The sequence below is a fragment of the Emys orbicularis genome, chromosome 17, assembly GCF_028017835.1.
Source record: "Emys orbicularis isolate rEmyOrb1 chromosome 17, rEmyOrb1.hap1, whole genome shotgun sequence".
In the NCBI taxonomy this organism is placed as follows: Eukaryota; Metazoa; Chordata; order Testudines; family Emydidae; genus Emys; species Emys orbicularis.
This window is the reverse complement of record NC_088699.1, coordinates 5,841,884-5,856,944: the sequence shown is the minus strand read 5'-3', so window position 1 is coordinate 5,856,944 and position 15,061 is coordinate 5,841,884. Positions and strand designations below refer to the sequence as shown.

The following is a 15,061-nucleotide window of genomic DNA, read 5'->3' as shown; positions in this document are numbered from 1 at the left end:
TCACAGGAGAACTAAACTGTAGCCACTAGAAGTCTACAGATATTTGACACTGTTTTGGAACAGATGTGAAACAACCCTAAAGGCAAATGCTATTAGCATCAACTTGACAAGGCCCCTTGAAAGAAACATCTTCACTAAAAGATAGCCATCCAGTTCTGACTCACCTTCATAACACTGCCTAACATAACTCACTGCAGTTCTCAAGCATGACAGGCCACTAAAATCCTGCTCATAGAACACAAAATAGTCGGAAGGCACTTAACAAATGACCAGTTGCGAGTTTCTCTGTCCACTAAGGGCTAACATTTCCCTTTTTACAACACCAAATGACCAATTAAACATTAAAGTCCATTCTTTCCACAGTAAAGTAAATACAACAGGGCCCAGGACACAGACACACAGAGGAGAGCAGAGACGGTGATCTAAAACAAAGGTTTCTTTTTACTTTAGATTTAATTGCCTCTCTCCACCACTCCCACACTCGTTACTAATCCAGAGGCAACAATGTAGGCTTGGTCTACACTGCCAACTCATGTCCATATAACTATGTCGCTCTGGGGTGGGGAAAATCCACACTCCGGAGCAACGTAGTTATACCGACCTAATTCCTGGTATATACAGCACTATGTCAACAGGAGGGCTTCTCCCCTCCACACAGCTACCACCTCTTGGGGAGATGGAGTGCCTACACCGAAGGGAGAACTCTTCCCATCCGCGTCTTCACTGAGCGGGGCAGATGCACTGCTGCAGAATTGTATGTGTGGACAAGCCCTTAATGAAGGCTAGATTGACAATGCCTTGGTTCTTATCAAAATAAGGACACACTTTCCTCCACTAGATAGTCATGAATTATCTGTTCATGAATGAATTTCTGCCAGTAAAGAACAAAAACCAGCCTGCAAATGAAACATTAATATACCTTTTAGCTTCCTGTACAGTATTTCAGATCTTTTCCTCCTCTTCTGTGTATTAAGCCAATGGGACAGTCTACTATCTTGTCAGCTCGGCAGACATTCAAGACCAAAGTAAGTGCTCTTCTCCCAGATCTTCTGCTCCCTATAGAGGAAGATATTGCCAGCTCATCACAGGATATAAAACAGACACAATTCATAATCTGACCGTTAATAATTCTCCCAAAAGCCCACAGAAAATATAAAAAGTAACAACTAGAAATGTTTTAATCCTTTGAAAACTCAAGGGGAGCATTCAATTAAAATAAAAAATTAGGACACATCTTAAAGGCATTCAAAATCTCCATAGATCTATCTATAATAGGTTACTTTGATATGAGTGCATATATTCCAGTACTAAAACGCTCTTCCAGCTAAAACTGTTTAATCCCACAAAGGAAAGGACAAGTAATTTAAAGACCACAGGCTTCCATTTAATGGGTCATGCCTCTGTTCACCAGACCTACTTTCCAATTTCTAGTCATCTAAAAAAGTCATCTAAAAAAAAACCCCAACAGCTAACATTTTCATCTTTTCAACAAGACTTTGGGATGCCTTTTAAAAAGAATTAATCTGAAGTGCTCATAGCCCTCCAATTTTAGTGGATGCCACACATTTCTCTTTTCAAGTTATTAAAAGCTCAGATCCTGCAATCAGATCCACGTGGACTGAACATTTGTGCCGGTGAGGAGCCTCACTGACTTCAACAAGGCTCTGCATGGGTTAAAATGGTCTATCTGTGCAGCTCCAAATGGAAGATCAGGAACAATGTGAGTACCTGAGTGATGCATATTTGCATTAGTCCTTTTTATCTATATTGTATAAATATTAATAGCCAAAACGCAAGCCACTGAGGCTGTACAAGTTCTCTTCAGTGGTGCTTATTTGGGCAAACTCTGCCTGTCCTTCTCTAAAACACCCAGAAGTCGTTTTTAAAAAGTTATTTCCTTTAAAAACAATTTTAAAAGTAATTGATTTAGAATAATTAAAGGGAATGTTAATATCACTGAATTCTGTACCATTTTCCAAACTGGGGACAGACATCACTTTATAACCAGTATCCTCATAGTTTTGTAATTTCACATTTTCCTAGTGAATTTCAGAATGGAAAAAATGTAAATAAGGAGGCTTAATTTAATTCTTCCATTAGAAAAGCAAGAACTTGGCTTTACTCCATGTTAAGGAGCAGAGAGGAACCCAACACACTCAGAACATAAACCCATTTTATTCACCTTTTTTAGTAGAGATTTTAAAAGTTGAATTTTTATAGCCAGGCTCACTTCCTCCTCACAAAAGAATGAATTCTTACTCCCTTTCAAAGTGCTTCAGGTTGAGTTTTTGCCATCCATGTTTTTCCACGCAGCAAGTGAATTGGCTGGCCCAGCAGTCTAGAGCTGCACCACCACATGCTGCCACGACAGAGATCACAGGTCAGAGTCCTCACTCTGTAAGCTGACAGGAGACAACATGCCTAACCTAGGGGTGGATCATGAAGCAGGGAGCCAGTTCCCTGAATTACTTTTTAATGAACTCCTCTGGGCTGACACAGACAGTGCTCTGAATGGCACTGATAGGTTGCAGACGAAACCACTTCTAACCCTCCAAAGAGAGAGGGTGATGTATGCCCCTAGGAAGGGAGATGTGAGGGGATCCTCAAAGACCTCATAATAAGTATTGCAGCCAAGTTCCTGTACAACTCCAATACCCTGTGCTTTAACAATGTGACCAGAACATGCTTCTTTAAGCCCGTTACATATCAAAATATCACTGGAAAAACTGTTACACCCCGGCTGATTTTGAACCAGAACACACTAAGACAACAAGCTCTTCCTCTACCACATTAAGCTAGTGTCTGGAAAGCACTGTGAAATACTACTGTACCTAATAAACAGAGACTAAGTGGTAAGTATTACACACAACATCCAATCAATGCCATGAGGATGCTCTGTGACTCGGGAGGACAGACTGGACTAAGGGTCACAGTTTCGCTCATCCATACAGACCAACTGGGGCAAGGTTTGAACGGCCCCTTCGGCAGAATTAATGATTTGAAAAGACTGATATGAGACAAATAATGGATTCTGAGCAAGACATGACAGACTAGAGAGAAATCTTCAAAAAAGAACATAACCCCATTTTTAAGTGGTTAGACGGGTACATCGCTTTACCTAACCCCAATGTTAAGAAGCACAAAGCAGTTCATGCAGGGCCACCTGCAAACGTTAGTGCTTTTAATACAGCTCTAACACAATATTCAACAATGCATTAGAAAAGTTTAGACTACAGCAGCCAAGCAGACTATCACCAGCTTCCATAGACTTATAATACAAACAGAGACAGGAAATGAGATGGTCACAAGGTAGAAATAAGTTTAGTGCCAAAAGGGAATGTCAGTGGGAATTAACTGTGGGTGAGCAAACAGACAGCAAGGCTACAGTTAGAGTGAATGGGCAACACTGTAGTCCTGGCACAATAGCAGCCTTGAGCTTCACAACCTCTGACCCCCAACCACTGGCTGGTAGAGCAGAAGGTTTTTATACACCTCTACCCCGATAGAACGCTGTCCTCGGGAGCCAAAAAATCTTACCGCGTTACAGGTGAAACCGCGTTATATCGAACTTGCTTTGATTCACCGGAGTGCGCAGCCCCGCCCCCCCGGAGCGCTGCTTTACCGCGTTATATCCGAATTTGTGTTATATCGGGTCGCGTTATATCGGGGTAGAGGTGTAGCTGATTTGACTCTACCCTGTTTTCTAATCAGAGGATGACACTTGGTCCCAGGAAGTGGATGCCCAAGCCTGCCTGGTCATTAAAATTAGGAAGTGCCTCTTCTGTATGTGGAACCACATACCCTGGTTATTCAAATCTGAAAGGGAGAAAAGAGGTTCCTAGTGGACTTAATGGGAAACACTGACTGCAATACTCTACAGCTGCCACTGGGGACTTTGTCTCTCCATTCACCTGCTCTGCATGATTCCCACACACCAAACTACATCTTTCAAAACATGAGCATCTGCAACTAGGACATACATGACTGGACAGCAGTACCCCAGCAACACCAGTTGTGTCACACACGTGAATTCTGGCCCTCCCAGTAGGGGAACAGTATCCCTTGAAGAGGGTTCTCCAGCAGGGGATGCTAAGAAATTAATTTAATTAGGAAAAAAATAATAGTTATACTAGAGCTGCTGCTACTGAAGAATGAGTCAGCCAACTTGAAAGGCATGCCCTTCACATCCCTGAAACACCCAAAGTCTAGCCAGCTAACACTGGGACCTGACTCAGCAGAAGCATTTATCCTCGGGTTGCAGAAAAAATTATAATTTTACCTCCCAGGTAACAAGTTGTCTCCTGTCACATCCATATACCAAAAGATATGGCCACTAATACCACACTCACTTGGAGGCTGACAATCTGGGGACAAGAACTGAGAAGCCAATTCAAAATCTCAGTTCCCTGAACGATGGAAGACAAACTGCAATCATTTTCCAGGTGAATAAGGGTAGTAACACCAAGGTTGGCTTCTTCCAGTCCAGCATTACTGTTAATACAGGTCTAAAATAAAGCCAAATGGCAGGTTTGGTCTGAATTGAAGTAGAGAATGGGTTAACCCAGAAAGCAAAAAAAACATCTGTTTACTAGGGGCAGCAAGATATTAAGTCTCTAAAACACAACAGTATATATTTTTACAAGCACTTTCCACAATGTGCTATTTTTCCTATACACATTAAAGCCATGTAAACTGAGCCATAAATATTCAATAATTAGATGCTACACTTTTTCAACAGTATTAAGCGTTTGGGAGATCTGATTAAAAACTGTGATTAAGATGGACTAAAATACAGGAAGTATCCCACAGCAGAAAAAAAAGTTTGTCAGTACAGGATTTAATCATGGAAGTGTCAGTAGTTAAGAGGTCAGTACTTTCTTTCCATCTGCTCTCCTTTCCCACTGCCATTCCCCATTTAAGAACTGGAGACTGACTCTCCTGCTCCTAACCCTGCTCACAGACAATGTGCAGAACTGCCAAAAGGAGAATACAAAGCTCAGTCCAAATTAATAGATGGTGCTGAGAGAAGATGACATTTCCTATTGCACAACATGTTTTTCCAAACTCTGTATCCTATAAAAGTTAGCTGAAGTAATTACATAACCAACAGTTACAATGATTATCATGGAATAAAAAAAAAATATTCTCAAGCAGCAAAAGCAACATGGTTGAAAGGGAGAGGACTGCCATTAATGTGAATTTTTCCAGTGGGGCAAATTCATGCATCAGAAAGATCTGACATTTACTTTGTGACTGTTGTGACAGGATGAAGGTTTACAACCCCTAACAGGACTTATTAACATTTCACAGTCTTGCAGAGTGTGGAATCACACCATCAAGACCGTAATGATTTTAGATGATCAAAAGCCCAAAGGAGAAAGTAAAGGCAAAGAGCAAATGCCTAGATGGGCTTAATACAATTTAAGTAATATTACTTTGTTCCTTTGCACTACCTTCCCTCCAAGATGCTCAGAGCACATTACTAAAGTTAATTAAACCAGCAAACCCATTTGATAAGCAAGTGTTATTTTCTTAGATTATAGATTAGCCTACTGAGGCACAGATGATAACTAGATTCTGAAAAAGAACTGCATGTACAATATACTGTATATGACGGTGGTATTTCCAGTTCTCTCACTGTGACACCTCTTACCGAAGCTCAGTTTCCCCTGTCTGTAAATCAAGGATAGTACAGATCAGATAACTGGCAGTTTGTGCTCACAATTACTCCGTTTCATGCGCAAACAGTAGTCGCTGCCGAAGTAATCATACAGACTACTTTTTGTCAAAATCAGGCAACTTGTCTAAAGTCACACAAACTGTCAGTGGCAGAGCTGGAAGATAATGCAGGAGTCCTAATGCCCAATACCCTGCCATAATCACTAAATGACATTGGCTCTGGTGAGAGAGAATGAGAGCTAAGAGTCTGGGTCCAAAATACAAGCCCAACACTGGTCACTAGCCAAAGGGAATAGACTATTACCTGGGTGCAATAGGTAGGGTGGCATTTACTACTGAAGATGGTGCTGTGGGTAATGCTGCTGCTGGAGGGTGAGGAAGGCGAATCCCCGGTGAAGGGGTAGTTAGGGAACAGAGACTCTTAACAGCTAGAAAGATAAATTACTTATTGTGTCATCAGTCATTCCCCCCTGGGGCCAATACAAGGATTCTCTTTTCTACAATTTCCAGAGTTCTGTCCAATCTGGTTTGAAATGTCATAAGCAATGGGATTCCCATGTCCGTTGGCGGACTGTTCTGCACCAACACAGCTCACTAGCAGGGAGTTTTCACCGTATTTCAGCCTATTTTTTTCTCCCATTGCTTCTAGTCATACTCCCAATGTGGCACTCTTTAAATATTCATAGGCTGTTATGTCCCTAACCTTAGTCATCTCTTAGTCAAGCTATGAAGAATTAGCTCTTTTAATTTTTTCCTTATGAGTCAATCCCTACAGCCTCAATCATGTTTGTTGCTCTTCTTAGAGCTCCCTAAAATTTTCCACTCTCTCTGGTAATGTAACCAGCCATTAGCACAGCAGCCATCACACAAGAGCCATATGGAGCCTCCCTGCTCACTGCACTATGATATTATGCCCGTGCAGCCTAGTACTATGATGTCCTGTTTTGGCTGTCATATGTCACTCCAAACTGATCTCTAGTTTGCAGTTCACTCTCCCCCTTAGTCTCTCTTCAGGTTTCTGCCTCCCATTGAATGTTCACACCGACAGTTACTTTCCTTCCCCTCAATTCCAAGAAGCCTATTTTGCTGTTATTTCTTGCCTACGTATCCAGATCCTCTTTAATACTTCTCTAGCCTCTCAATGCAGTATTAGCTGCAAATTTCATTAGTGGACCCTTCGCTCCTGCCAAGTTATTAATGAAGACGTTAGTGAAGGATAGACCTAATACAGCACAGACACACACACCTGCCCTGGCTCCACAGACTGCCGTTGAGCATCGCTCTCTGTTCACGGGCTATTAGCCAGTTTCCAGTCCTCAACACAGCCTCCCGCCGGGCTGAGCGGACTTAGCTTGCAGATAAAGTGTCACACGATCACATAGGATTCTGCTGGGAAAACAGCACATGGGCTCGGCTCGGCTCGCCTGGCAGGGTTACCTGCCCCCCGCTCCCCGCCCATGAGGCTCCCTCCTGGAGATGCTCAGTGATGGGACAGGGGGGAGAGGAGCCGAGGAAGGCTCCCTGCTCCAGGGTGACCCCCGTAGGAAGAAGGGCTGGCCCCGGGGAGGGGGGGAGGATCCTCCTGCCTCAGGGAACGGGGCAGGGCATGAGGGGTCCCCGCTGCAGGCTCAGAGCCGGGGGACGCCGCGGCTGAGGCAGGACACGCGGGGGAAGTCTTATTGCGGGGGGGGATCTCTGCTCCAGGGGCCGCCGGGGGCCCGCACTCACCCTGCTCCAGCTGCGGCTTTTCCACCCGGCGTCTCCGGCTCCTGCTGGGCGCGAGCCAACACAGAACTGGGGGAGGCGGGCAATTCTCGCCCACTCCACCTACCGGAAGTGACCGCTGCTTCCATCACTTCCTGCGCGCCTCCCGGAAGTTGTCCTCTCACATTACTTCCGCTCAGGCCGGAAAATTCGTGCTCGATTTTTTTCCCCCCTTTATTTTTCATTTTCCTTCCCGTTGGCCGTTGATGGCGTTTCAACGATGTGCTACATCCCAGATTAAATAATTTGCGATTGAGACGTGCGGGCGTGACGTCATAGGCGGGCGACGACTGCTGGGGGAAAGTGGCAGGAAGCGCCTTAGGCTCGCGCGTGGTGGGTAGGTAGCAGCGGCCTCGTTGGTGCGAACGGGAGGCGGGTCTCAGGTGAGGTGACACAGCTTCCTGTTCCCTCGCCCCGGGGGCGCTGGGCCTGGACGGGAAGTGGAGCAGAGCAGAGCGGCCTCACTCCATGTAAGGCCCCTTTCTGGTGGGGCGGCCCCGGCATCTCCCCAGCGTGTGTGGGGGCATGAGACATTGGCAGGCTGTATCGAGGGGGCCCATGTAGGCTGGGGACCCTGGTACGCAGGGGCCTGAGAGACACTGGGAGATGGGTTGTCAACTTCTATTGGCACAAAACCGAAAACCCGAGCCACGCCCCTTTCCCGAGGCACCGACCCCCACTTACTACATTCCCGGTGGCTCGCTCTCCCCCCACCCTCACTGGGCTGGGACAGGGGGTTGGAGTGTGAGAGGGGGTGAGAGCTCTAAATGGGAGTGTGAGCTCTGGGGTGGGCCCAGAAATGAGGGTATCAGGGTGCGGGAAGGGGGCTCCTGGCAGGGGGTGGGGGTGAGGGCTCCAGCTGGGAATGCGGGCTCTTGGGCTGAGGGATTTGGGGTGCAGGAGGGGGCTCCAGGCTGGGGCTGAGGGATTGGGGGTGTGGGAAGGTTGAGGGCTCTGGGCTGGGGGGGTGGGGCACGAGAGGGGGCTCCAGGCTCGGGTGTGGGGCTGAGGGATTTGGAGTGCAAGCAGGGTCTGTGGGTTGAGGCAGGGGTTTGGGGTGCAGGGGGGGTGAGGGCTCTGGGCTAGGGATAAGGGGTTCAGAGTGTGGGAGGGGGCTCTGGGCGGGGCCTCGGCTGCAGAAGGGGGCTCTGGGTTTGGGGGGGCTTAGGGCTGGGCTGCAGGAGGGGACTCCAGGTTTGGGGGGCTCAGGCTTACCTCAGGTGGCTCCTGGTCAGCAACGCATCAGGGCTAAGGCAGGCTGCCTGCCTCTCCTGGGGCAACACGCTGCGCCTTGGAAACAGCCAGCAGGTCCAGCTCCTGCCGGGGGGACAGGAGGCTTCACAGTACCTGCTGCTCTCACCTGCAGGCACCGCCCCCCAGCTCCCATTTGCCGCAGAGCCGGTGCTTGGGATGGGGGCAGCGCATGGACTCCCATGGCCCCCCAGCTAGGAGCCGGACCTGCTGGCCACTTCTGGGGCACAGCGTGGTGCCCCAGGACAGGTAGGGACTAGCTAGCTGTTCTTTCTGTAATCACTAGATCTGTTTATAGAGCATGGTCTGGACTGTGGGGAAACTGTACACACAAAGCACATAACGCACTGGAACTTGGAGAGAGAGAAACTTTTCTTATATTGAAGGAGAACAAAATATCTCAAATTGTGACACTGGATCATAAAGTGCAGAGAGTGATTCTGGTTATATTTAATGCTCCAGGGAGCAAGAAACATGACCTCACTATAAAACTGTGCTACAGTTAGCACTTGTTCCTACTTCCCAGATCTTTATAGTCTGTTGCAGCTTCTCCCCTTTGGCTACTAAAGCAAATAATGCTTTCTGGCCATGAATCATAGAATGTCAGGATAAGAAGGGCCCTCAGGAGGTCATCTAGTCCAACCCCCTGCTCAAAGCAGGACCCATCCCCAGACAGATTTTTGCCCCAGATCCCTAAATGGCTCCCTCAAGGATTGAACTCACAACCTGGGGTTTAGGAGGCCAATGCTCAAACCACTGAGCTACCCCTCTTCCCCTAAGCCTCAGATACAGTTGATTTTGGTGTTTTTTTACATTTCCTCAAGTAAGCAAGATTTTGGCTGCAGAATTTCTAACAATGCATTTCCTGGGGAGGACTGCTCCATTCAACATTGTTGCCACAAAGCAAACTCTGAGAAAAAAGCAAAACATAGTTCATGTCTGGTATCCACTGAACTGTGACACTAGAATTTGCTGTATATGAACCACAAAGCATCATACTACCGTGAGGCTTCCCTACACTCCCAAGAACGTGCCCACAATGACCTAACGTTCAGAGGTGCTGAGCACTGCAGCTCTCGTTAATTTAAATTATGGTTATGGATGCTGGGCATCTCCAGAGATCAGAAAAGAGGCATAATTTGGTTTCATGTTTATCTCACTAGCCCCAGCTCCAATCTGTTCTGTAAATATTTACTGAGTATATGCAAGTAAACTTTTTTCCTAATTACCAGCTCTATAAATGCCACATGGAATCCAGAAGTTGATCTGAGTTCCTTCTGGCTTGTGCCTTATCAGCAATGAGGATTTTTGCAATCAGAACAACACTTTTGTTGATGTGTGAGTAGAGGAGGCAGATAGGGAGAACAGAAGTTCCCAGTCTCATAGTACGTGAAAATGGAATAGATTCTCCACTTATGAATGTCCCTTTGTTTCTCAATGATAAAGAATTGGTCATGATTCCAGAAAGCTAAAAAAAAAAAAAACCTTAAGATATTGTAAAATGTTAACATGAGTTATACATTCTCACCTGGATGAGTATCCTCTAATAGGAAGCAGTGGGGACTAGGATTCAGGAGACCTGCGTTCTGATAACTACACCGTTCCATGCTGTATGGTGGTGCTCCAATGAAAGGTGTAATATAAAATGAAAGGATATGTTTTATTAAGCTAAACTTAACATCTCTTTTGTTTTAGTCAATCTCCCAATCTGCAACTATGGATTCTCTCTTTAAACCGGGTGTCCTCAGCGTAATTGCAGGAGTCGCATGTGGAGTATGCGTGGGCTGGGGCATGCGTGGGCGATTTTTTAGACCATCCAAAGCCAAAATGCCTCTGTTTGCAAATGAGCTGGGGAACGAAGCCAGTATCATGGGAGAGTCTGGAGAATACAAGATGGTGCTGATAGTCCGTAATGACTTAAAGATGGGAAAGGGTAAAGTAGCAGCACAGTGTTCTCATGCTGCAGTTTCTGCCTACAAGCAAGTTCAACGAAGAAATCCTGAGCTGCTTAAACAGTGGGAGTATTGTGGACAGCCAAAAGTGGTTCTCAAAGCCCCTAATGAAGAGTCGCTAGTTCAACTCCTTGTTGATGCTAAACAGCTGGGACTAACTGTGAGTATAATCCAAGATGCAGGTCGTACTCAGATAGCACCAGGCTCCCGGACTGTACTAGGTATCGGACCAGGACCAGCTGATGTAGTGGATAAAGTTTCTGGCCATCTCAAACTCTTCTAAGATGGAGAACAAGCCTGAGTTTTATTGGAGCAATTGTATACTTCAGCACCAAAGTAGTAATGGGGATAAAATCCAAGCTATGTTTTCATTTCTATGGTTTAGTAAAAATAAAAAGCATGTCTATCTTTTGACCTTTTCTTGCCTAGTATGGTCACTTTTTGTTTTTTTTAAATATTTAACTGCTGGGATAAGCACAATGAATTGCAAAGGAAGAGCAATCCTAAAATTCTCCTTTGGAGGGAGAGGAACACAAGTCCTGAACCAAACAGATGGCAGCTAAATGCCTGAGACCTAAAATGGTACCTTTGAGGAGACTGCAGAAGTGCGGTAACGCTGGAACTGTAACATATGTAACACTGTTAGCTTATTTTTATAACCTAAAATACCACCTATGTACAGCAATCATTTCAACCATCTCTAGCATGAAATACAACACCTGTTAAATAGCATGCAACAACACTCTAAGACAGAAAGGGAAGAATCCAGTATCCAACAGAATTTGCAGGGGAAATGGTAGGTGAATAAGATGTCACTACCCATGCTGAAAGAGCAAGCCTAACCCCACTATTCTTTGGAAGAGTGCCAAGCAATGTTGGATGGTGGTAACTCATTAGGAGCTTGACTTTAAGCTCAGTAAAACAGAATGAAGAAAAGTTCTGAGAACAATTCAGCAGAGTTTGTTTCCTATGCTACTAAGGTACTTAAACAGTCAGGTTCTCTTCCCAGTTCCACATACAAGGCAGCTGAAAAAAGGATAGGTTCTAATTTCCTTGTAGACTAGCATGTTGGAATAGGTATGATGTCACTGATTCCTCTCTCCCCTTCCCCCCCCATCCAATATCTGGGTGTTGTGTTTTAGCTTGCCCTGTGCCACCAGGGTTAATTGCAAATTAAATGTTTTAGAAGAATATCTGGAAAATAGCTCCCTTAATAGTTTGAGGCATGCACTTGGGGAGATGAAATAACAGCAGAGCTCTGAAACCATAACTTACCACATTAGCAACTGTCTCTACATGAAACATTTATGCAATAAATCAACTGATGCAACATCGTGTAATCAAATAAGACTGAAGCTCAACTCCAATTGCAGCATTCTATCCTTGCCTTTAAGAAACAATAGTGAAAAGCAACAGGTGGCCCTTGATGTAGGGTGCAAGCCATGTTATTGCACTACCCCCTGCTGGTTGGTTTGTGCAATAGTACTCTGAAAGGAAATTGGAACAATGCCAACTAGGATAAGCCTCTCTCCACTTTTCCTTGTATCAGTGCTAACCTGAAATTAACATGAAAATAATTGTGGGGGTTGATGTACCTTGCACCCCATTTCCCCCTTTGGTGAGGATTATTTTTGACTGGTTTCATTCTTTTGGGTTTCCTTTTTATTAGGAAAAGTGGTCATGTGTAGGCTGGATTTAGCTAACTAAAACCAATCTGTGACTTTTTCCTGGTGTAGGTTAAGAGTAACACCTTTAGCTGGTCAAGTTGTAGCATAAGGTAGAACATAGCCCCATAAAATGGAGCAAAAGGCATTCTGCTGGATCTACACTAAAAAAAAAAAAAGTTGAATTTTGAGTGAGAGTTAACCATGCTGCTAGTGCTAGAGCAGCAACGTGTGTTGTAATTGATCATAGTTTTCATGACAAAGCTGTGGTCACTGGGAAAACTGCCCTTTAGTGGTTAAATTAATTCTTGAATGTGAGGTCTTGGGGGAGAGTTAAGGTAATTGCTCGTTGTTTAAAAGTCTCTTGGGGGGAGGAAGCACAGCAGTGCTTTCTAAAAGTAATCTAAACAAGAAGGGTGGCAGGGGGAAAATGAGACAGTGGGTGAGTTTAGGCCAATCACTTTCTAAATTAGTGGCAGAGGTGAGAATAGGAGCTGTCTCCTGAGTCCCCATCCCCGTGCCATATCCCCTGCAGCATGTCACAAAGGGGCTCTTAGGAGGTTGCTCTGGATGGGGAAATGCATGGCTTAAATTCAACCTAGCCAACACAAAAGGTAATTGGTGTGGGTTTAAGGAAAACCCTAAGTGACTTGCAGGTGGACTTTAGGGTCCTACTATTCAGAAACTGGACTATTATTCTGCAAGCACAGAACTTAAGGAGGCATTGAACACAAGGCTATATTGCAAAGGTAGATGATAAATTTGTGCTTAAGGCATTGATCTAAGCCTCAGAGCTATTTCCTAACTTATAGGGGGGGTGATTTATTGTTTGAGGTGCTCAACTATTACAACAAGGTCCATACAAGTAGCTAGAATAAGTGGGAGGAGTTAACCAATCAGAGCTGTGTGGCATACTGAATAGACTACTGAACCTCAGGAGACCTGGGTTCTAGTCCCAGCTCAGGTAAATAAGCTTGGGCAAGTCACTTCCTCTGAGCTTCAGGTTCCTATTTGTAAAATAGGGAAAGTAATATTGACTTGGGGAAAGTGCTTTGAGATCTACCATTAAAAAGTGCTATAAGAACTTGGTATTACTTGGCAGGCACTGCTTTGTGCACAGAGAGATTCCCTGATGTGGTCACAAAAGCCTTCCCTACTTAGATTAGGGATAATTTGCTGGAACTTCTTCATGTTGAACTCAGAGGGACAGAACATAACTTTACATGTGCTCTTTCACAGAGCAGCAGTGCCTAATGAGAGAGTTGCCTAGTAGTTCATAGAGCTAATGTGTTAAGATTATAGCATTGTAGGAGCCAAGAAGTTGCAGCATTCCTCTTACCCAACGTTAATTTGGTTGAAGCAGCATTTGGTCTTCATGGGTAGAGAGAGGAAGAAAAATACCCAAATACCTGTTTGAGTCAGCTTGTGAATAAATTTCAGCTCTAAACTGGGCCTTGATCCCCTTATCTAGTCTAGGCTGCTGTTACGATTGCTAATTTTAGGACCATTGTCCTCACTAAAATGTAGAAAGGGGCCACTTAGAGAAGCCCCCAGAACACAAGCTGTTGGAAGATACTCCTTCCTGTTGAGTGTGTGTATATTTTGACTAGAGCGCAGCTCTTCTCATCTTTGGTGGATTCAGCTCTAAATCTGCAAGTAAGTTATGGCTGAAGAGCACCTGGTGTGGATACAAAGTCTAAAAAGACACTCGTAGACAGCCTTGTTCAGGTAAAGCTCAAGTCTGGTTGAGAAGTGACACAGGTAAAGCTATGTAGGTGTGCCTACGCCAGAGGCAGGAATGGTTAAATTATCTTTGATTAACGGTACTTCAAAGCCAATAAATGCTTATTTCAGACATCAAACTAGAAAGACACCCAGCCCCTCAAGTGTAACTGACCCTACAGCTGGTAAAGAACTTGCACAGCTTCTTTCACAAGAGAGCTATGAGACAACCTGAATTCTTCCAATTGTCTAATTTAAGTAGAGAGTTTTAGTTGTTACCAGAGGCCGGAAACCATAATAGCATGAAAACTGCAAGTAAGTTAATTTTATATTGTGATGTGAAGGTTTTAGTTTGCTTAACTTATTGCTAAGCACAGCTTTAAAAACTGGAGTTGAAGATTACCTTAGTACCTTCCATGGAAGTTTCTCTTGTACAGGCACATCCATTCTTGTTAGAGGGTGGTCTCTCCACTCCCTCACCCATGGCATAATTGTCTATTCAGTTCATGTTTTACAGGCACATGTGCTTTATCCCTGAACCGGTCTTGGCACAAAATATTGATGTGGTGGTTCTTTTAGCTACATTATTTGAGTGAGTCAATGTAACAGCAGTTTAGAAACTGAAGCTTTTTCTTCTAAAGGTCTACATACTTATTGTAAGTGAATAGGAACTGGATCAGCTAGTTTAATCATGATTTTCATTGTTGCCATGTCCATTTAACAGGGGTAAGCTGGATAAATTTACTGTATGGTTCTGCAACAGTGCATTAGAGACCACAGTGGAAGGGAGGCGTTAGTTCAGCCTCAGTTTATTGCAGTCCCGGTGTTCAGATAGAACCTTGTTCACAACAGAATGTACAAAGCACCTGGCTGAGTGGGTCCTATTACCACAACAGTAATAAGGAACCTTGGAGTAGACTCCTATAGGGCAGCTACAAGACGTACAAACCAATGGAACAAAGCAGAATCAGTAAATACATGTATAACAGTGGGACAGTTTTGGGAAAACCTGTAGTTCCCATTGCTGGA

The 15,061-nt window shown here is 44.7% G+C and overlaps 2 protein-coding genes across 5 annotated transcripts in view; one reads left to right on the top strand and one right to left on the bottom strand.

Moving 5' to 3' along the window:
- Nucleotides 1-6,981, bottom strand: part of VMP1 (vacuole membrane protein 1) — an 83,857-nt gene extending 76,876 nt beyond the window's left edge. The window contains exons 1-2 of the mRNA XM_065418208.1: nucleotides 6,926-6,981; nucleotides 920-1,056 (exon numbers count right to left, since the gene is read on the bottom strand). The gene's annotated coding sequence lies outside the window, so the exon portion shown is untranslated. The remainder of the gene's footprint in view (nucleotides 1-919; nucleotides 1,057-6,925) is intronic.
- A 577-nt stretch (nucleotides 6,982-7,558) lies between these two features.
- PTRH2 (peptidyl-tRNA hydrolase 2) lies at nucleotides 7,559-11,066 on the top strand. 4 transcript variants are annotated; one of them, XM_065418325.1, is made up of 3 exons: nucleotides 7,835-7,913; nucleotides 8,810-8,943; nucleotides 10,390-11,066. In XM_065418325.1, exon 3 carries the CDS (start codon nucleotides 10,411-10,413, stop codon nucleotides 10,927-10,929), a length of 519 nt encoding a protein of 172 aa, XP_065274397.1. In that variant the 5' UTR covers nucleotides 7,835-7,913; nucleotides 8,810-8,943; nucleotides 10,390-10,410; the 3' UTR covers nucleotides 10,930-11,066. The 4 variants fall into 4 exon arrangements, with proteins under 4 accessions (XP_065274395.1, XP_065274394.1, XP_065274393.1 ...); XM_065418323.1 differs by lacking the exons at nucleotides 7,835-7,913; nucleotides 8,810-8,943 and adding an exon at nucleotides 7,559-7,780; XM_065418322.1 differs by lacking the exons at nucleotides 7,835-7,913; nucleotides 8,810-8,943 and adding an exon at nucleotides 7,559-7,826.
- Nucleotides 11,067-15,061: the final 3,995 nt, after the last annotated feature.

Excerpts from the sequence above, each read along its gene's own strand:
- PTRH2 (XM_065418323.1), top strand. The coding sequence starts at position 10,411 with ATGGATTCTCTCTTTAAACCGGGTGTCCTCAGCGTAATTGCAGGAGTC.